The sequence below is a fragment of the Furipterus horrens genome, unplaced genomic scaffold (assembly GCF_987537825.1).
Source record: "Furipterus horrens unplaced genomic scaffold, mFurHor1.1.pri manual_scaffold_6, whole genome shotgun sequence".
NCBI classification, from domain to species: Eukaryota; Metazoa; Chordata; class Mammalia; order Chiroptera; family Furipteridae; genus Furipterus; species Furipterus horrens.
In genome coordinates, this window is record NW_028327176.1 from 158969418 (window position 1) to 158992481 (window position 23064).

At 35.7% G+C, this 23064-nt stretch overlaps 1 protein-coding gene across 1 annotated transcript in view; it reads right to left on the reverse strand.

The window, feature by feature from the left end:
* The window catches only part of TBC1D32 (TBC1 domain family member 32), a 168495-nt gene that overhangs the window by 139932 nt on the left and 5499 nt on the right, over nucleotides 1-23064 (reverse strand). The window contains exons 2-5 of the mRNA XM_090280627.1: nucleotides 16878-17039; nucleotides 6754-6931; nucleotides 6052-6120; nucleotides 4041-4166 (exon numbers count right to left, since the gene is read on the reverse strand). Of these exons, the coding sequence (XP_090136753.1) occupies nucleotides 4041-4166; nucleotides 6052-6120; nucleotides 6754-6931; nucleotides 16878-17039 (535 nt within the window). The remainder of the gene's footprint in view (nucleotides 1-4040; nucleotides 4167-6051; nucleotides 6121-6753; nucleotides 6932-16877; nucleotides 17040-23064) is intronic.

Here is a 23064-nt window from a genome sequence, read left to right on the forward strand (position 1 = left end):
CCAGTGAAGCTGAAGCTACAGAGCCTGGGCAGGGTGATATGGAGGGTCTGCTGTTGCCCATGCAGCAGACCCCCCCTCTCTTCGCAGCTGAAGGGTCCAAGGGAAAGACGGAGTCAATGCAGCTTGGCTTCAGGTGCGCCGCAGAAGTTGCCGGTGTTGACTATAACGTCAAACTGCCTTAGGGACTCCAGCTCCGGATTTTCTGTCGGGGTTTACTCCCTTAGCCTTTCCCCTGAAGAGGTATGCCGCAAGGCAGCGGAGGTTTTTTGGAGTCAGAGTTTTCCTTCTCTGTGAAACAATAAATTACATTGAAGAAAATATAGATGCTAAACTTGTGGACTTTGCTTATAGAGAACATTTTATAAATTTAACACCAAAGGCAAGGGAAATAAAGACAAAAATAAATAAATGGGACTAAAAAATATTCTGCACAGCAAAAGAAACCACAACAAAACAAAAAGGCAATAAAATTAATGGGAGATGGCATTTGCAAACAACAGTTCCAACAAGGAGTTAATATCCAAAATACATAAAGAACTCATACAACTCAACGTCAAACAAACAATCCAATTAAATAATGTGCAGGAGACATGAACAGACATTTCTCCCAAGAAAACATACAAATGGCCAACAGATATATTGAAAGATATTCAACTTCACTAGCTATTAGAGAAATACAAATCATACTACAATGAAATACCACCTCACACCTATTAGAATGGCCATTATTAACAAGACAGATAATAACAAGTGTTGGAGAGGTTGCAGAGAAAAAGAAACTCTCATTCACGTGGATGAGGATGTAAAATGGTACAGCCACTAGAGAAAACAGTGTGGCATTCCTCAAAAAATTAAATATATAGTTACCAGCCCTGGCTGGTGTGGGTCAGTGGACTGAGTGCTGGCCTGCGAACCAAAGGGTCGCTGGTTCAATGCCCAGTCAGGGCACATGCCTGTGTTGTGGGCCAGGTCCCCAGTTGGGGGTATGAGTGAGGCAACCACACATTGACGTTTCTCTCCCTTTCTCTTACTCCCTTCCCCTCTCTCTAAAAATAAATAAGTAAAATCTTAAAAAAAGAAAAATAGAGTTACCATATGACCTAGCAATCCTTCTTCTGGGTATCTACCCAAAAAAGTTAAAAACATTTCTTCACAAAGATATATGCACCCCTATGTTCACTGCAGCATTATTCACAGTGGCCAAGACAGGGAAATGACCAAACTGTCTGTCAACAGATGACTGGATAAAGAAGATGTGGTGCATATATGCAGTGGAACACTACTCAGCCACAGAAAAATGAAATACTGCCATTTGCAATAACAGAGATGGACCTTGAGAACATTATGCTAAGTAAAATAAGTCAATCAGAAAAAGCTAAGAACCATATGATTTCACTCCTATGTGGGATATAAAACAGAAACTCACACACACATAAAAACAGTAGTGAGGGAAAGGGGTGGGAGAGTGGGAGGGGTAAAGGGAGCCAAATACATGGTTTGACTGTGGGTGGTGGGCAGACAATGCAATACACAGATCATGTACCATAGACACATACACTTGAAACCTATATGATCCTATTGACCAATGTCACCCCCTTAAATTTAATCAACATCATCATCATCATCTTGGGTAGAAACGTACCTACTGAAAAGGCACATTCTTGTGTTGGTCAGCAAAAAGTAAAACTGACTGAACCTAGTAGTAAATCTAAGACAGCAGTACATTGTAAAATCTGGTAACAGATACAGACATGGGTGTGTAGTGAAGTTTGACAGAGAAGGGTACAATGTAACGGTGCCAAGGAAACTGAGTAGGATTGTTAGACATAAGACAAAAATAGCACTCCTTTCTGAGTCCAGTATTTGTGGCCTTTTATTTAATTGCTTGCATAGGTAGTCTCAGTAATTAGATATGTAGGACTCTAATAATCCTGCCTAATCCCGAGAAAAAGCATTATGTAATAATATATTTTCAGAACTTTATTAAAACTTAAATTAGAAACTATCACTAGTTAAATGAATTAAATGAGAAAACAGATATAGTTAGAATAGTACTTGGCACTAGTATGTACTTGAAAATGATAGCTATTACTATCATTTTAAAAATACCAACTTTAATATTGAGATGAGATTAATCCTAATGGTGAAATTCAACTTTCCACTAAATAAAAACATAAAATTGCTTTGAATGTTCTACTCTGGGTAAAAATTAACTAATAACCTTACCTATATCAAATATTAGAATAAAACGCTTACAAAAAACAGTTAAACGAATGACTAAAATACTTTCTAATAACTTCTGCTGAACACAGAATATTTAATTATTTAGGAAGTCTATTTTTTTATTTGCAGCAATTGATCAGTATCTGTCACACTTTTCAAATGCTATAGGCTTCAATCAGTTACACTTCAAGAGTCCTTTAGAGAAGGAAAGGAAGAAACAGAATTGAACTCAAAAAGAATTTGGATCAAGCATAAATTTGAAATGAAAAAAATACCATGCCTTGTTTTCTACTCCAAAATGACTGGTTCTATTTAACCATTTCCCCTCTTTAACAACTTCTTCCAATTTTTTAAACTTAATTATTGACACTGATTCTTGCTGCATAATAATCTAAAGTGGCTAAATAAAGCCACTTATACCAACCCATTAAGATCTTTACTATGTTTATAAAGTCATATAATTTTTTAAATAATTAAAGGAAATCTATCTGACCACTATTCTGCCACTGTTAAGTAAATGAAAAATACAGAGAAATTTACAACTGTATTTGCTGTTAAGAGAGCTTTGAAATGTCAAAGGTGGACCTAAAATATGTTTTTATCCCTTCAAGTTCTTGGATCATTTAGTTATTTTGTAGTTTTTTAGTTTTACAGAAGTCTACATTACCCTCTGGTGTTAGTAAGCTTGAACTGCATCCGGGTATTAGGTACCAATTAAACAACTTTTTCACCTCTTATAAAAATAACAAGCCACTTGTTTACAAACTATTTCTGTTTACTAATATATCTTCATTGATGGAAGAGTGATTTTAAACACACAAATGTATTGACATTTTTTTAAACTGCTTGTTTACTATCTTCTCTATTAGAAAGTAAACTCTATGAAGGCAGACTTCTGTCTTGCTACCAGTGAGCTCTCAGCATCTAAACTAGAATGATGCACACTGTAGGTATTCAACACATATTTATTCAACAGTTAAAAAATATTTAACTCTGTAATAATGCCTCAAAACTTCTGTAAAAACACTGTATCAATTTTAAAGCAAAATTTTTCTTCACTGACCTATCAATTATGAAGAAAAAGACTCTCTAAAAAGACCTAATTTGTATTTAAATGTGATGCCAGGATACAGTCAAGATTTTTTAAAATTCATATCATAGATATTAGCAAAGAATTACTGCACTTTTTAATACCATCTTACTTTTAATCATACACTAAGTATTCCTGAGAACTTATATAAAAATCACTTTTTACAACCACTTATCTCTACAGACTTCATAATTTCATGATTTAGGGAATTTTCTGTATTTGCACTATCATTCACTTCAATTATCTTCTAACTCTTAGCTTTACACTTTACAAACTGCTCTTTTTAAGCAGTTAAGAAATCTCTAAATAAACACTTAAATGCATAACTATAATTCTTACAACCCTTTGGAATAAATTCTAATTAATCATTTTAGTTCAAATTTTCATACATCATGAATTCTTTCAAAAACACTTTAAAAGTTTTTTAAATAGTTTTCTTAATTCAAAAGATGGCACATACTTGGATATCCCTTTACAAGATAAAACAAAATGCACAGAGTAACACAGTCTACTATAATCTGTCAGTGAAGTGTGATACTGGCCATACAATACTTTGAATCTAATCATGAAATAGCAAGTTAATTCCTTTAAAAATTTTTCACAATTCAAAAGCTAGAACTGAAATTCCATCAACATTTGAGCTGCTGTTTAAAAAAATTATCATATTCCATTTGCTTCTGGTAGGGAAAACAGACTATATTTAATATTTCTAGAAGCATTTCCTTACACTGAACATGGGATCAGGATCTGAAAGAGACATGGTCAGTTTTTCACAGAGAGTGGTCCAGTTTTCACAGTTCAGTACATCCGATGGTGGAGCCGAACATAGCATATGCAAGGCTTCATATCTCACCTGTAATTTTTAAAAAGATTTTTATTAATATTCAGCTGCTAGATAGAATAAGATCAATTCTCCAAATTTTAACAAACATTGAAAGGCAGAGTCTGGATAATTGGTTTAAAGAGGCAATTGAAAAGAAACAGATGATACTTTATAAAACAATTCTTTTTTTTTTATTAAGTATATTAGGGCGATATTGGTTAATAGGATCATATAGGCTTCAAGTGCACATTTCTATACTACTAGATCTGTTAAAAGAAATCATTTTTAAAGCTGCTTTTAAACAGAGGAAAAAATAGGTTATTTTATGTAAGGCGAAAATAAAAATACTATATGTATTAAGACATATGACCTAGACTTTCCTAAGTGGATGAGGAGGAAGGTGGGGGCAGAACCTGAATCACCAGGACACAGTTGTCCCATGGCCTGTCCCACAGGTCATCGCCACTGGAGGAAGTGTTCCTACAGTTTGCGGGCTTTAATCCATTCCAGGGTATATGAACAATTCTCCCAAAAACAATCTAGACTTGTTTTTGCTGCTACACCAGATTTCCTGACCTTCTAACCACTGAGGTAGAAAAAAGTCATTCAGCAGCATGATGCAAAATTGAATTTCTGTATTTTCACAGAAAGCTTACTTCTTAATCATTTTTCTCAAAATCCAATCAGAATTCACTCAAAAAAGTGTGACCCAAGGGACAGCGGTTGAGAATAGCTCTATTCCAATTACGAATGTCACAGAGTTTCTCCCCCACTCGCTCTCTAACTAATAAGTAGTAACACACCGATTCCAACCTGCTCCTCAAAGCCTCGTTTTTCCCAAATGAAGGCCTAGAGAGTTTAAAAAAAAAAAAAAAGGTGAGGAGTGAGAGATAAGAGTTGAGACCTCAGGAAACCAGACGCTTTGAATCAGAGTTTCAAATATCAGGTAAAAAAGACAGAACACAAATGTATTTTTAAAATGTCTATGTATTCGTATGAAATAACTCCTCAATACAATTTTATTTGTGATAGGGTTTAAGGGAAGTATGAAGAATTTTTAAAAACATTTTTCTTTTTCTGTTAATTTTTAGGACAAAATACCATTAAGAATTTCCTACTTGCAAAAGTAGAATACGGTTTCTGAACAAGTATAGATCTACAAATAATCACTTAAGCTAAAGACATATAAAAATGCAAATCCTATTTCAATGTCTTTTGAAACATAGTGCTTACTATAAAACTAAAAGAACAAATCAGAATGTAAAATTCTAAGAGGAAAAAATTATTCTTCTTTAATTTTTTAGAAAATCATTGGGAGTAAATCATAACTGTTCATTCATGGAGATCAAATGGCAAGATACAGACAGGAGTCTTAGATACTTCAAAATCCTATCATATATTCTAATTCATCCTAACCTTCAAATGAATACTTCCTAAACATTAATTTATATAAACCTTTAAAATATGAATAGATACAATTCAACAGAATTGCTTCTTTAAAATCATTTTTCTAATAAATGAATATTTCTCAAAGTTACTCACATTTTCCAGAAGTAGAAAGAGCATTAAATGATTTTTTTTCTTCAAAGAAATCACTAAAATATCATATACAAAGCAACAGTTAAGGAACAGAGTTTGGGGAAAAACTGCTGATAACTTCATCCCTACAAAACTGAAACTAGAAATAAAAATTTCATCATACAAATCATGACTATTCTCTAAGGAAGAACCTCCCTTACTTGGCCTTTCATTTCAAGACTTGGAAGTCTAGGAGGCCTATCATTCTAGCACTGACATAATAATAAAGACTATCTTCAAGAGGAACAGCCCAGTTGCTTCTGATTATAATCATCACACACACACACACACACACACACACACACACTTGAACTTGACAGCTATCCTTTAAACTTACCTCTTTAGGTTGCCCTGGATCCAACTGGTCTAAAATGAATTGTAGTTTTCCTTGACAAAATTTGTAACTCTATAAAACAATTGACAGACAAGTCATTTATTAGGTACACTTTTAGTAATACTGCTGTAAATGATTTTCAAATATAATTCTAAGCAAAAAAAAAAAAAAAAATGCCTTCTGAACAAGAGAAGAGAATGATCCATTTTGATTTGGCAGCAAACATCAAATTTTTGTTTCCCAAGGCATTTAAATAAGAGTGAATGTCCCAGTAGAACAGTGTACTTTATGCAACTGAAAACTATTATTATTTGCTGAGCCATTGCAATGTGTAGAACATTATAAGACTCAGAAGACGTAAAGCCAAAATGTTTTGTACCCAGAAATGTGAGATGAATAATACTGAAAGATAAAACGACATAGAAAAGAAGCACTAATAGCACCCTAGACATGACTACAATGCTGCTTGAACTTTTGTTCCTCACTTTCCCGTACTTTTCCTCAGCCTTTCTCCATGCCTCAGATATAATGTAATCACTCACTGAATATACAATTCTAGAAGTTATTTCATGGACCAAATCTTCAATATTAGGTTAAATCGTAACACTAGAAAGCAGAAAAATAATCTGGCTAATAAAGAATGTTTTAAAGCTAGTGTTTATTAAACACTATTTCAAGACATAAACACAAAACTAAATAATATACCTGATTGAATGATGAATCACTATCAGAGCAATTGTCTGTGCAGTAACTACTGCTTTTCTCCTTTAGCATTTTTTTCTGCTTCTCCTGACTTCGCATCTCATCTTCTTCAAACTTGTTAATCATAGATTCCACCACTACCATCATGATGTTCTTCAGGGAATACATCATTTCTTTGTATCTTTAAATTCAAAGCAGTCTCAGTAAGAGAAAGACCATTAGCACAAATTAAAACATTCAACTAAATTAAACTGTTTTTTTCTGTAAAATCCCTTTAAGAACACAGTTGTAAAGAGAAAAGAAAAACCTGTCAGTTTTTCTTAAAGAACAAATGGCACAACAGAATTCACATGACAATAATAAAAATTAATTAAAAATCCCTACAGTATATTTTTCCAAGGTTTTTTTTTTTCATCTGGTGACATGGACCAAGGTAGTAAAACTAAAAGAAACTAAGGCAGCATGTTCCAATGGCATGGATTCCAGTAATGAGCAATAAAGTCAACTGTTAATATCATACTACCAAACCCAGCCTGTTTTACACTTCCGTGCTTTATTTCTCTATCTCCCTCCATTTTCATTCTTTCTCTTATCCCTGTCAATTACTCTTTACATCTATAGGCACGAGTAGCCACACTCCCTAGAAATAGATTTTAGAGCTAAATGAGACCTTAAAATAATCTAGCCTAGCCCTTTACTTTGCAAATAAGAAATATGTGACCTGAACCATTGAAATTTCTAAACCTCATATATATTTAAGTAAAGATTTAAGTAAACATAGTGAGTAAAGTGCTAAATGTGGAGTCAAAAAACCTGAATTAGAATCCTGACTACTTTACTTACCAGCTTTGTCATCACAAATAAGTTTTGTTTCCTTCAACTAAAAATAAGATAAAAAGAATACAAACCTATTTCACATGGCGATAGCAAGAAATAATTGAGAATATACAAGGTCTGTCCAGAAAGTATCCAGCCATTTAGTATGCCTAATAGAGACATTTTAAAGATACAAGATACAAATAACATTGTACATAGGACAATGATGCCTCGGTCCCCTTCAAAATAGGCACATTGGGATCTTACACAGGTCTCCCAATTGCCATCTGCCACCCTGTCATATTTTCCTGAATCTCAATGATGGTCTGAAATCTCTTCCCTTTCAAAGGTGATTTGAGTTTGGGGAAAGCCGGAAGTCACAGGGCACCAAATCTGGGGTTCAGGGGACTGAGTAACCTGGGTGATTTGATCTTTCATCAAAAAACTCTGTACAAGATGTGATGCATGAGCGGGTGTGTTGTCATGATGAAGCTGCCAATCAGCAGTTAGTTGCCCATAGCTGTGACCTTATAAATCATCTGACTAGTTTCCACAGAGAAATGTTCAAGCTTAATGAAAATCTGATGCAGATTCATTGCTCTACTTGCTCACTCATTTTGAATGCGACAGCCACACAGTACACATGCTCACTCAATGGCATCTACCCCCCAACACACCGACAAGTACAGTGAAGTCATCATTGTTCACACATGCGCATTCCAGTCCACCCTCCTTGGCTGCCAGCTTATATTGATGTTGTGTAAACCATTCTCGTTATATTAATAATGGTTGGACTTTTTCCAGATAGACCTTGTGTATCTCAAAGTTCTTTATAAATATAAAGGACAATATAAGTACTTATTGTTTATCACTATAATAATGGCAATAAATTAGGAAAATAAAAACAGAAACTTTCCTGTTTTTATTTCTGGTTAATGAGTCATTGTAACAGATAAATCAAAGAAAGAATATGCAAGGTACTCTCTCACTCATAAAAGCAATAAAATCATGCTGGAGGATTTGGATGGAAACAGTAGACTAAAATTTTAAAGTTTAAATATTTTAAAAGATTTTAAATCATATAAATTATGTATTATTAAATATATATAATTTCTATATATTATTTAACAATATAGAATTTACATAATATGGAACTATAAACAAACATAATACATATAGTTATATGTGTATATATTTTTAAAGTCCCAGGAATTCTGAGAAAACAAGAAAATACTGAAAGAAAATGAGACTAGATTAGGAACAAAACAGGGTGAAAACACACACAAGACTACTTCCATAGAGGTGAGGTAATCCAGGGAGGATCCAGGATTAAAGGAAAGGGATACAGAAAACGGAAGAATCCTAGGACACTCATTAGACTGACTGGTGAAGTAGATACAGGATAACTGAGCCAGGAAGCCCCAGCCTCCTCCTCTACAATGACCAGCAAGAAACAGGAAAGCACAACAATGATCTGGAAGCAATTAATAGCTCTCTCCCAACCGCTGCTCTCTCATTCCACAGAACTGAATTACAGCTGGGCATAGGACTAAACTACACTCTCTTGCAGTTAGATATAGCCAGGGGAATAACAAAGTCCTATCTGCTTAAAACTCACAAAATGTTGATTTAATGAGGAAATACAGAGAAATGATTTACAGAGAAAAAGGGTAACTAAAAGCCACAGAAAATTTGTTTCTTTTTAGACATGTTTACTCCAGATCTTTTTGAAACCACCAACATGAATTCTCTGAGAGGATTATCAGCAAACTGGCCACAGAAAGAGGTAAGAATAATAATTTTAAAAAGAAAACCAGAGAGCCACATCCTCAATCAAGAGTTCAATGAACTAGAACTCAATAGTAGCTATTGCAGTTTTTAAAAAGGCAAAGGAAAACAGATATAGGATAGTCTATGGACACCACTGAGAAGAGTCCTTTATACTGAAAGAAGTCAAAATAAGAAAAAGCTCTAAGAGGTAGTGAATAAAAAATATATCAATTAACAATAAAACCTACATAGTATTTTTACTTATATACATGAGAAATATATGACAGACCCTACAAATGAAGTCATGTGCAAACCTCTATTTAAAAAAATAAATATCAAAATGTTTAATTAGGAAAGTAATTTATAATTATTAGAGTAAAAATATTGTTAATAGATGCACTAAGTAATTTCTAAAGAACCAAAAAAAATATTGGAAGAAAATATACTCTGTACAAATTAAAATCTTTCATCATGTTCACAAAGCAAAAGACAAGCATTCATTAAGACCTTTCAAGTCTTTGTGAGGTAATTATTATCATATTAATTTTTACATGTAGATTAACTAAAAGACATGAAAATTAAATGGCTTACCTAGAGATAAAAAGTAATTTCCTAATAATCAAATATAAAACTTTGCTCTTAGCATTAAAATGCTTTTATTTTCTGACTAATAAAGAATTTTAGTACTCTATTTAAAATAAATTTAATACTGCCAGAAATAGGCCACTAGGAATTATAAAATCATACAGAAATAGAAATAACTCCAATTCTTGTTTTTTTCTCCTAGACAAGAAATAAGAAATCTTAATTTTTATGGCTTTTACTTGATATATATTAGTGGTTTAAACTTGTCAAATTTATTAATAGCTGTACACTGTCACTTTATTCAATAATGTATATATTTAGATAATATAATCAGTGGTCCAAAAGGGAAGGCCTGTCTAAAGTAATAAATCAGATTAATGCTTTAAAATCCAATAGGTAATACAAGACTGAGGTATATACTACAAGTTTTCTAACACTAGAATGATTAGCTATATTCAAAGATTCAACACCTGCCTTCATACTACATAGGAAACAATCATGATGGCCCAATACAAAGAGAAACCAGATGCAAAAGGCACCTAGAGGCATAACCTACATCCAAGACCAGAGACTAAATTAACAATGCAAATGTCAGTGTCCAAATCATCACCAGTCTCCACTGTAGATAAGTGTGAGCAGATGACCAAGTTTTAGCCAATGGAAAGTGAGTGAATAAAGAATCTTACCCTCCACTCTCTCTTCCTGTGACCAGATTGAAAGAGAGTTGTGTGGTGAGTGTGGCTGCTTCAACCATGCAGATGAAGGCAAATCCCAAGGTTGGCAAAATATGTCTTCTTGACATAAACTAAACTACCACCTGTTTTTGTAAAGGTTTATTGAAACACATCATACTTTTTCATTTATATTTTGTCTGTCAGTTTTCCCACTAAAACAACTTGTAAGCCTAAAATATTTATGTATGACCCTTTACAGAAAGTTTTCCAGCCTCTGCTTTAGGATATGATGGAACAATAAAATGAAAGGAACCTGCGGTGCCTGGACAAAGTCATTGAGCTGACCCACCTACCTGCCTTGCACTCGTGTACTTCCGAACTGTTATACAAGAGAGAAAAAATTGCATTCTTTGAACCACTATATTTTGGTGTCTATTTGTTGTAGCTGTTTAATGTATATTCTAACTAATATACTCTTCCTCTATTTTCATGTGTGACCTTTTGCACATATCATGACATTTACCATACTGTGTTGAAACTATCTCTTTCAAGTTTCTGTTGAGTTGGCCAAAAGTTCATTTGGTTTTTAAGTAAAAATAAAAGACACACTTGTCATTTTCACCAATAACTTTATTGAACAACACATTCACCATTTTGTTCCACTACCTTCTGCCATCTTTCAGGCAACTTCATAATTCCCTCTTCCCAAAACTTTTTATCTTTTCAGTAAAGAACTGTTCCATGTGCCTTTTGAAGTCTCCCAGGGGATTGAAATTTTTTCCATAAAGAGAATTTTGTAAATATTGAAATAAATGGATATCCAAAGGTGAAATGTCTGGTGACTATGGCAGAGGAATCAGAACTTCCCAGCCAAGCTATAACAGATTCTTTCTGGTCATCAAAACACATGAGGTCTTGCGTTATCCTGATGGAAGATTATGCATTTTCTGTTGACTAATTCACCTGGCTGGTTTGGCTCAGTGGATTGAGCGTCGGCCTGCGAGCTAAGTGTTGCTGGTTCGATCTTCCAGTCAGGGCACATCAGAGAAGGAAAACACTGACTCCAAAAACCCTCCGCTGCCTTGCGGCATACCTCTTCAGGGGAAAGGCTAAGGGAGTAAACCCCGACAGAAAATCCGGAGCTGGAGTCCCTAAGGCGGTTTGACGTTGTAGTCAACACCGGCAACTCCTGCGGCGCACCTGAAGCCAAGCTGTATTGACTCCGTCTTTCCCTTGGACCCTTCAGCTGCGAAGAGAGGGGGGGTCTGCTGCATGGGCAACAGCAGACCCTCCATATCACCCTGCCCAGGCTCTGTAGCTTCAGCTTCACTGGAGAGGACACTCCAGCGTCATCGCAAGATGTCGATTCAACACGGGAGGAGACAGATACCGTGTCACTCCCGAGTCGGACTGCACAGCCATTCTCGGCGGTGCAGATAGACTCTTAAGAAGCTACACCATCATCTCTCGAGACGGACGGCTGCCGATGAATTCCAGATGCTTCTCATCAAGTGCTCCTTTCAGTTTATCTAGTTGGGAGCAGTACCTGTTGGAATTAATCTTTTGGTTTTCCAGAAGGAGCTCAAAATAGAAGACCCCCTTCCAGTCCCACCATATACATAACATCACCTTCTTTGGATCTGCCCTGGCTGGTTTAGCTCAGTGGATTGAGCGTCGGCCTGCGAGCTAAGTGTCGCTGGTTCGATCTTCCAGTCAGGGCACATCAGAGAAGGAAAACTCTGACTCCAAAAAACCTCCGCTGCCTTGCGGCATACCTCTTCAGGGGAAAGGCTAAGGGAGTAAACCCCGACAGAAAATCCGGAGCCGGAGTCCCTAAGGCGGTTTGACGTTGTAGTCAACACCGGCAACTCCTGCGGCGCACCTGAAGCCAAGCTGTATTGACTCCGTCTTTCCCTTGGACCCTTCAGCTGCGAAGAGAGGGGGGGTCTGCTGCATGGGCAACAGCAGACCCTCCATATCACCCTGCCCAGGCTCTGTAGCTTCAGCTCCACTGGAGAGGACACTCCAGCGTCATCGCAAGATGTCGATTCAACACGGGAGGAGACAGATGCCGTGTCACTCCCGAGTCGGACAGCCATTCTCGGCGGTGCAAATAGACACTTAAGAAGCTACACCATCGTCTCTTGAGACGGACGGCTGCCGACGACCTTCTTTGGATGAAGACCGGACTTTGGTGTGGTTGCTGGAGGTTTATTTCACTTGCCCCACAATCTCATCCAGTCCACATTATTGTAAGGTATCCACTTTTCATTGCCTGTCACAACTTGTTTTAAAAAGGAAATGTTTTTGTTAAGTTTAGGTAGAGAATCACATGCAGAAACATGGTCAAGAAGGTTTTTTTCCACTTAACTTATGTGGAACCCAAACATCAAAGCGATTAACATACCAACTTGGTGTAAATTATCTTCAACACTTGATTTAAATATTTTGAATATGCTGGCTGTCTCCCACATGGTACAACACTGATTGTTCTCAATTAGTATCTAGATTTGATCAGTATCAACTTCAACAGTCTACCCAACCGTGGAACATCATCCAGCGAAAAATCACCAGCATGGAACTTCGCAAACCACTTTTGACATGTTCAGTCATAGCACCTTTTCTACACACTGCACAAGTCTTGTTTTGCATTTCAGTTGTGTTTTTATTATTCTTGAAATAACAAATATTAATATGCCGAATATGTTGTTTATTTTCTTCCATCTTCAATATTAAAATGGCTACAAAAAATTCACCAATTTTGATGTTTTTTAATATAAATTTTTAAAGGTTTTATTTATTTTCAGAGAGGAGAAGGGAGGGAGGGTGTATGAGAGATATATTGATTGGTAGCCTCTCGCATGCCCCCAGTTGGGGACCTGGCCTACAACCCAGGCATCTGCCCTGACTGGGAATCAAACTGGCAACCTTTGGGTTCCCAGGCTAGCATTCAGTCCACTGAGTCACACCAACCAGGTGATCATGCACGCTATGACAGCTGTCACAATACAATTTAACAAGATTGTTTCGAATGAAGTCTAAGACAACTAAATGCTACTAGAGCCATCTTACCAAAGAAAAAAAAAAAAAAAAAACACAAAGTTTTGGCCAACCCAGTGTTTCAGTGTAATGTCAAACTCCCAAATACACTATGGCTTACTGGAGGGTGAGTCATCTTTATATTCCCAAATTCTAACACCTGATATATAGATGTTACTTATTAAACATATGATAAGTATATAACTGATCAGAGAGGAGAAAAGACAAAATGATTTATTGCTCTAGTCAGAATTATGAAAAATGGCCAAAATCTAGAACACTGATATCAAATGCTAGTGAGTAAGTGGAGCAACAAGAACTTGCATATACTTCTGCCAAGAGAGAATACGGGTCGGCATCCGTCCGTCTCAAGAGACGATGGTGTAGCTTCTTAAAGAGTCTATCTGCACTGCCGAGAATGGCTGTGCAGTCCGACTCAGGAGTGACACGGTATCTGTCTCCTCCCGTGTTGAAGAGAATACGAGAAGTCTTCTACCTGGCAAAGGGCCCTCACCTGATCATGCTGACATTCTGATCTTGGACTTCAGCCTCTAGAGTCTGAAGCCTTCTTCAGTCTTACCTTGAAGCCGCAGAATGAATCTTAAAAAAAGACTCATGGAAATGCCACATTGTGCTGAGGAAGTTGCTTTGTTTTGTGCAAGATCAGGACTTGTTGTAACTATTCAACTAACAATGCCCCAGTTCCTGACAATGAATTCTGCAGAGAGATGATGTGATGTCACTCTGCCCTGCAGAGAGGCCTGGATATGAGGGCCAAGAACACAAACTTCCACATATCTGGTCATAAAGTTCTTGGAACATATCCATTTACATGAATTTAATTTAGTTTTTAATGCATTAGGCTGTTAAATTCTGAATCTACTTGTTCATAATGTGACCCCATGCTCATAGTGATTAGGATTAAAATCAAAGACAGGGTACACATACCAATTGCTATTCACTTCATAAGCGCTCTGCTTCAAGTGTAAGTTCTTCAGTAATCACGGGTACACAGCAGCGTACATTAGAGTTATCAAAATTTTAGCAAACCCTTCTATTCTTTCATTATCAGCAGAATAATGAATGTATTTAAGTATAAATTACAATATTTCACAGAATTTTGCTCTTCTCAAATTCCAATATCTTGAACAACTGTAATATTCACACAGAAAGAAATGAGTTTCAATTTCCAGAAATTAAGTTCAATGGTACATGAGCATAACTACTAATATAAAAATATTCTCTTTCCATGATTATATTAAGTATAACTCTCAAGTAAAGAGTAAAGAACACTTAAAAGTCCATACCATTCATCTACCTTTCAGAAAGTTCCAGAATAAAGATGAACTAGTTAATCATCAATTTTAAAGTGATAATAAGCAATCAAATAACCCATGAATATTATAATGCAAAGTGATTTTATTCTCTTTCAGATGGAATTGTCTTGTTCAGGGTACTGAGGCAATAATTTAATAAATGTTAATTTATTAAGCTTTATTTGCTAGTGTGGTCTCTAAAATTACCTAGTAATAACCAAAGTGCTCCAACAGACTTATTCGAGTAGATATCTAAAATAAAATACAGGAGAAAGTAAACATAAACTATCTCAGGGAGGGTAAGAAGATGCTACAAACAATATAGCTTAATAAATATAAGTTTGCCTTTTAAAATTTTGGGGGAAGTGGGGCAAGCCTTAATCAATATTTGCTATTACAGGCTTTCCAGAAATTTAATTTTGAGTGAGTTTATGATGGAGGAAAGGAGGATGTTAGGAAAAGTTAAGGTACAATTTAACTTAATGTTTATATTTAATCTGTTTTATAATGATGTATGTGACTACAACTTTATGCAGTCTTTATAATGTGATTTAAAAATTTAGTGACTGGTGAAAAAAATAAAATATGGATTACCTAATGAGTTTGTTCATATGAGTAATATATGTAACATATGTTTTAAACCATTTTTTGTTCAGACCTGTTTTTAAATTCTTTTAAATTTCAAATAAAGCTTCTAAATTGTCAATAGATGCAAATAACATATTTGCATTTATTTATCAAATATACAAACCTAGAAACAATATGGGACTTTTTTAAAGCAAATTTCTGTTTGTTCTTAATTTGAAGGTACTGAATTAAAAAAATTAAAATTTATCTATAAAATTTTACCTATAGTGCAGGTGAAAATGCAAAATGGTACAACAATCACTCTCCTTGGTATTTACTCAAAGGAGTTAAAAACATATATGGGCACAGAAACCTGCATGCAATATTTATAGCCATTTTATTCATAACCGCCAAAGTTTAAAAGTATCCAAGAAGCCCAGTACATCCAAACAATGGAATATTACTCAGTACTAAAAGGAAATGAGCTATCAGACCATGGAAATATATGGAGGAAACTTAACTGTATATCATTAAGTGAAAGGCTACATACTTTATGGTTTCAGCTATATGGCATTTTGGAAAAGGAAGACAAATCTATGGAGACAATAAAAAAAGATCAGTAGCTGCCAGAGGTTGGGGGTGGTGGTGAATAGACAAGAGTACAGAAGATTTGTAGGGCAGTGAAACTACTCTGTAAGAGAGCATAAGGATAAACACATGGCATTATAAATTTGCCCAAACCCCAAAGAATGCACACCACCAAGAGAAAGCACTAATGTAAACTACAAACTCTGGGTAACAATGATGCATCAATGTAGGCTCCTCAATTGAAACAGATGTACCACTCTAGTGGGGAATGTTGGTAAGGGGGATGTCCGTGCATCTATAAGAGCAGTGGCTATTTGAGAAAGAAATATGTACCTTATATTCAATTTTTTTATGAACCTAAAGCTGTTCTAAAAAATAAAGTCTATTAAGGAAAAGTGAAGGAGTAAGTCACGCACATAACTAGGAAAAGGGTAGCAGAAGCAACATGAGTGCAAATCCCTCAGCTTGAGAAAGAACAAGACCAATGTGACCGGATCAGTGTCAAAGAGGATGTGATAAGAAATGAGGTGGTAGAGGGAGCAGAAGGCTCACGGTGGGCCTTTTGGCTACAGAAGAATCTGGATTTTACTATGAATGAGATGAGCCTTTGGAAAGTGTTGTGGGGAAGGGTGGCCCAATCCGACTCACTGTTTCGGGGGATCATTGCAGCTGCTGTGAGGAAAACAGACCGTGGGGGGCATGGTTAGGGGTGCTTTCAAGGAGCCATGCTGAGAGAAAAATTACTTTAAAATATTATTTTGGGTATACTCACTCTTTAGATTCCTGAGTTCTTTTAGTAACATGCTGTACAACTGTGTCATAGCCAGATTCCTCACCCTGGTTCTGATCAGATGTCCATTTTTCCATTTCTTCTTCAATCATAGACCCCAAAGTGTTGCATATATGCTGTCTAAGGTATTTCACAAATTCATAGCTGGAACAAATATTTTAAAAACAAATACAGTAAATATCATGAATTCATTAACCACATCCAGAAAAAATGTTAGCACAGAATGTTAGTAACATACTCCAATTTCTTACCTTGAAGTAGAATTAAATTAGTCATTCATCCCAAGTCATTTAACAATACACAGTGTGATGGGATGAAGGGAGGCAGCAAATTTCAGGACCAACCTGATCTTTAGTGGGTTAGAAGTCTTTTCACACTTTTTTAATGCTCCCGTCTCTAATGTGTAATGCACAGTAAAGGAAAGGGAAAGCAGTTGTTAAAGATTTTTGTAATTGTTCAAACTAATAAAGAAAACCAGGCCAGAATAACAGCAATTATGAAAGAATAAATAGGAAAAGGTTAGGTTCCAACCAAAATGTTTTTTGTACATTTTGAGAGTGGTAACTGACCTAAATTTGACCTAATCATCTCTTTTTTTTGTGTTTATAGAAAGAACTATCTCAGACAATTCAATACATTGTACAGCTTCCTTCATACTGTTAGGTTCTTGCTAACATTAAAATGAGTTTACAAACTCAGACAATACAGCAAATATGAGAGGTTAAGAGTTCCAAAAGTGGATAATTCTTTTGGGAAACATGTTGACTGAAAATAAAGAGCAATGATTATAATTAATATCATGATTTAGAAAAGTAAGAGGCTTTGTGGTATCTCAAATAACAAAAATAACTTAAGATGGTCTATTCTGTAAATTCCACTATCTTCAAGACCTTTAGTTTGAATATACCAGGACAAGAGATCAAGGAGAGACTGAATAATTTTCTTCCCAGAATTATGAGTCCATCGTGGTATGCAGCATATAGTCTTCAGTTCAATATTTATCAAATTACTGAATATGCTCTAAAGAACAGCCACCTTACCCAAGTATCCAAAGGATTTCATTTTCTATTTTAACTGCTTTTGATTGAGGTATCCTGGCCTGCCCATTTCTCCTTAGCTCTGAACACATGACTGCTTCCTGAAATCCCCATGGCTGCTTCAGTAGTTTTTCAGGCCTGCCATAGACAGCACAGACCTCAAAAGTCAAGTAGGAATATTTAACATGAAAGCCACGTGATATCATAACAAATGTACAAGCTGAGAATTCTAAGCTGTGCAACTCTAGGAAAGTCCCAGTTTTTCCATCTGTAATTTGGCAATAATCCAATCTACTTTATCCCACTATTTTCATTTAAGGATGCAGTAGACAAACACTTAGACTTTGTCATTATAAAGTACCAGATTTTTTCTTAAAAGGAGTTTAGCAAATATATTCTCCTCTCCCATAGCTCCAACTTCAGATTCATGAAAAACAAGTGATTTCTTTAGCTCTTTCTTCAGTCAAAATGTCCCTCCAGAATCACAGATCTATATATGCTGGACAAGGCTACTTTATGTTCTTTCACCATATCTGTCAGCATACCAAATCTATCACCACTCAGGACCACCTCTTTTCTTTCACATATATCTGTTAACGGTACCACCCTTCAACCAGACACCTGTGTAGAGCCTCAAACAGCTTTAACAACAGTCTTCTCCATTACACCACATATCTAATTAGTTAGCTATAATTCTAGAAATTCTTCCTCTACAACTTCTCTTTCCCTTCCCACTGCCACTAGATTAATGTCCACATCTTAGAACCTTTAACTAAATAATTGCAAGAGCTCTCTTAGGTCATACTGTAAATCAGTGGTTCTAACTATAACATGAATTAGATTCACCTAAAGGACTGGCTGAGCCTCGCTCTCAGAGCTCCGATGCAGTAGGTATACAGTGAGACCCAAGAATTTACACTTCCCACATCATCCACGTAGGTGATGCCGATGCTAATGGTCCCAGGAATATATTTGGAGAAGTGCTGCTCCAGATAGATCTGTATTCAGACAGCTTTTAAACTAGCGTAAGGTTCTCCCACCAACTTTCCTACTCAAAGAAGCAGTAGTAACCCAAAATATTAATGAATACATGTACATTTAGCTGCTTTATATTAAAAATATTTTAAATATGTAGGTATCATTTTATGATCCTCTTCATTAACTTTTTGATTTACAGAACAAGCAATAATACCAATAACAGAATAAGCATGTCCTGTCATCATTTTAGGAATCACATAGACTTAGTTTTTATCTCTCCCATTTAACAGCTGTATGAGGCTGCCCAAATTAAATATCCTCTCTAGGCTTTACTCTTTTTCCGTCTATAAATCGGGGAAAGCATCTATCATGGAAATTACTATAAATATTCTAGATAATATATGTCTTACACCTAACACAGGGCCTGACATGAATTTAACAATAAGTGCTAGCTATTATTACTATCATTATTAAATTTAAGACACATTTTGTCATTGACATTTAAAGCCCTTTTAGACTCCAATTTATGCTACCAGTAAAGTCTCATTCCTACCCCTCACACATACCCAGCACTCCGTGTTTTGTTTTCCCAATATCTTTGATAATATTTCATCTATTTAGAGTGTTTTGCCACCACCTCTCCTTAAGTAAATTCACCTTCTACAACCTAAAATGCTAACTCATGATAGACTTTCCGAGTTCCCCAAACCGGATGTTCTTTCTCTCCCACGCCCCAAAAGTACATTGCCCCTCTATATTAGCACTCAAAATATTGTTTTTTTGTATATGTGACCTGCTTTATCTTTTGCTTGCCTCCTGAGCGTATCTAAACCCAGATTTATATATCCTTTATTACCCTTAAGTATGGAACAAATTCACTTATTGGCTTATATTCTGCAATACCTTTTACAATACTTGTTGGACTGAAATATAGCACAGGAAAAGGGCTTATCTCTTCACTTCCTACATCGTTGGCTAAGTTTGAATTAGATTATCCTTTCTAAATATTTGTTTTAGTGGTTAGCTCCCTGTCTGTTTAATGCCCAATAAAAATTTCAGGTAGCATTAAGCTATAATTAACCATACATGATCTTTTATTCTTCCTCTATTCTTCTAAGAAAAAGAGAAGAGGACGAAAGGGTAAAGTACAGACGAAAGAACTCCCTTCTTCCCAACTACTCGCCACATTTCTGGCACAAATACTCTTCCAGGACTCCCAGACTTGACATCACAGAATGCTCCTAGACTTCATCTCTGCACTCCAGCCCCACCCCCACCCCCGGCTTTATCACATCCATCCAGTCACCAACCCTTGTTAACATTTCCTGCTTATCCCTTGGCTTCATCACTTTCTGCTTTTTTTCCCCATTTCTGTCAATCATTACAAAACCACATCACCTTACACAGAGATTACTACAGCAGCCTTCCTGCTTGTCTTCTTATTCCTATTTTCTTCCCTCTCATCTTCATCCTAAACGCTGTAATCATATTAATTCTCAAAAATCAGATTTCACTTTTCTAAGTTAGATCCATTTTACACATAACGGATACCTCAAACCACATCACCTACAAAATGTCTCACTAAATAATTGTTGTGTTTAAAACTAATTATTAGCTGCCTATTAGCTTTCAAATACAACCTCCTTGGCCTGGAATTTAAATACTTAATCAAGCCCCTTTATCAGGGCAGCTCCACTTAAATGAGACCACACTCAACATTCTCTAAAGACCACCAACCATGTTGATTTGCATGTAAGCAAGGAGGTACTTTTAAGTGACTAATATGTACCAGACTCAGTGCTAAGTACTTATTAATACTGTTCTATTTACCATATGAGATAGGTAAAATAAACAAGGGCAGAGATCGAAAAGTTATAAAGCCTTGTCAAATAAACAAGCTACTAATTTAGGTCCGCCTTACTCCAAAGTCATTGTCACTTCCACCACCCCACGCTTCCTCAAAGATGTAAAAATTCCAAAAAGGATTTATTACTTAAACGTTCCTCAAATTATAATTAGCAATTGCATTTAAAAATACAACTTACTTAAAAATTTATTTCAAGCTAGTCATTGAATTTACTTTTAAATGTTTAATATTCATACTCAATGTTTAACAAGTAACTTCAAAGCTTCAATAAGTTATCTATTAAGAACGGCAGAAGAGGAAGACAGTTATTCTGTAAACTTAATGTTCTGCAATATTAGATCAAAATAAGCACTAACTTTCAGAAATACTCCAAGAAAACAAAACCTAAAATTCATCATTGCCTTATTACTTAAAGCACTTCCCTTATACAAGCAAACTTCCCATATATTTTTTATTTAATCTTTATTGTATTTTTTTCCATTCCCATTTAGTCCCCTTATACCTCACTCACCTCCCAGCAAACACCACACTCTTGTCCATGTCCATGAGTCCTTTTTCCTTCTTGCTCAATCCCTCTATCCCCTAGCCACCCTTCTGGGCTATATTTTAAATGTTAACATTTTTTGGTTTGTATACTTCTAAATTATAAACCAAATCTTTGCAAATTTTATACAAAATGGTGAAAAATTACAGGCAAGAAAAGTTCAAAGACTAAGCTTTCATAAGAATCCTTTAAAGATGTTCTTAATTTTTTAACATTTGACAGTCCCCATACTGCCTCCAAAAACACACAGCTGGCCCTGAGACAGAGCTGGCTGACGTGTGTGATTAGATCTGAAGAATCCAAAAAGATTTATGCTCTCCAGCACACTACCTCACCACAACCAAGAACTCTCTGAGTAAAGAATCAGAATATCTGAAATATCAATACCATAAACTTATCATTGCCTTCTTTGATATCATCCCTTCAGCCAATCTCTGTGACCTCACATCCAGCCTGTTACTACTGGGAAACGGAAAAGCAGATGTGGCAGAAAGTATAGAGACATGAAAGGTCCCTAAAAACAATGTTAATCCTGTTCACAATCCTGCCCAAGCCTACCTAGGTCATCAGACACACCAGCTTTCCTCCACGTCTCTGAGATATTCAGTGAGAAATGGAAGGTGGGACAGCCTCAGTTATTTCTCTGCAACTAAAGACATCCTCTCTGAAGATGAATTCTACATCCCACCATCAATTCTAATATGGAAAGACAGAATTATCCTTACTTCTTAGTTTTATAAGCCCCATCTCTGTGCCACTAACCAGGCAATTAGAAGAAATGAATATTTAACTGAAAAATATACTTTTTGTGTTCGCTTTGTATAAAACAAACCTATAAGCAACAAAAATATGTTTTCATAACTTAAGACAGTGGGGAAATACAATGTAAGCCCATTAAGAAAACAGATTCAAGAAAATTAAGAGATACCACTATAAAATAAAAGACACATTTAAAAAATCCCCACTATTTAGCATCAGCTATAAATAGCAAATATGCTGGAAAATTTTAAATCTACTCTTTGGGAACTTGAATCACCACACACTTTTTTCTAATGGCATCATTTTTAGACCATAGTTATATCTATAACCACATTAATCTCTCTCAGGAGACCCCCTTCAAAGTGCTTCAAGTTTTTGGTTCACCTTCCCACTTAAATGAATCCAAGGACCCCCAAACTGAATCTTGCCTTAAGAGGTTGCTGCTCTTTTTGAATAAACCTTTTAAGAAAAAAGATCTCCAGGGAGGGTAAGGCCCTCTATTATGCAAGAACCACCAGGCTGCCTATGCCCTTAAGATGCTCTACTGACTCATTGATCATTGGAAAACTCGGAGAACTTCCAACCCCAAATTAGTGAACAGTCATTTCTTCAGATGGGTAAGACATTTCTTACTCTTGGAGTAAGAGTAACTAAAGCCTTCAAATTCTCATCTCAGAAGTCATTTTGCATTGGTTCTCTTACCATCCGAATTTATGGCAATAGCCAATAAAATCCCAGAAGGTATGTTGTTCTTCTGTGATGGTGCCCCAGGAAAGATCGTTGGAAAATTAATAATTAGTTTTAAATACAGCTAATATTGTTGCTTTGGCTGAAATACGTCTACAAAATTAAGCACTATGTTTCTTTCTTTATAATCCTGATAGTGTTGATACCATCCATTTACTCTTATAAAGTCTATATCGAATCCAAAAGATAATGACAGATTTTTAGCCAGTCCATTGCATCAATTTTGGAAATTATTCT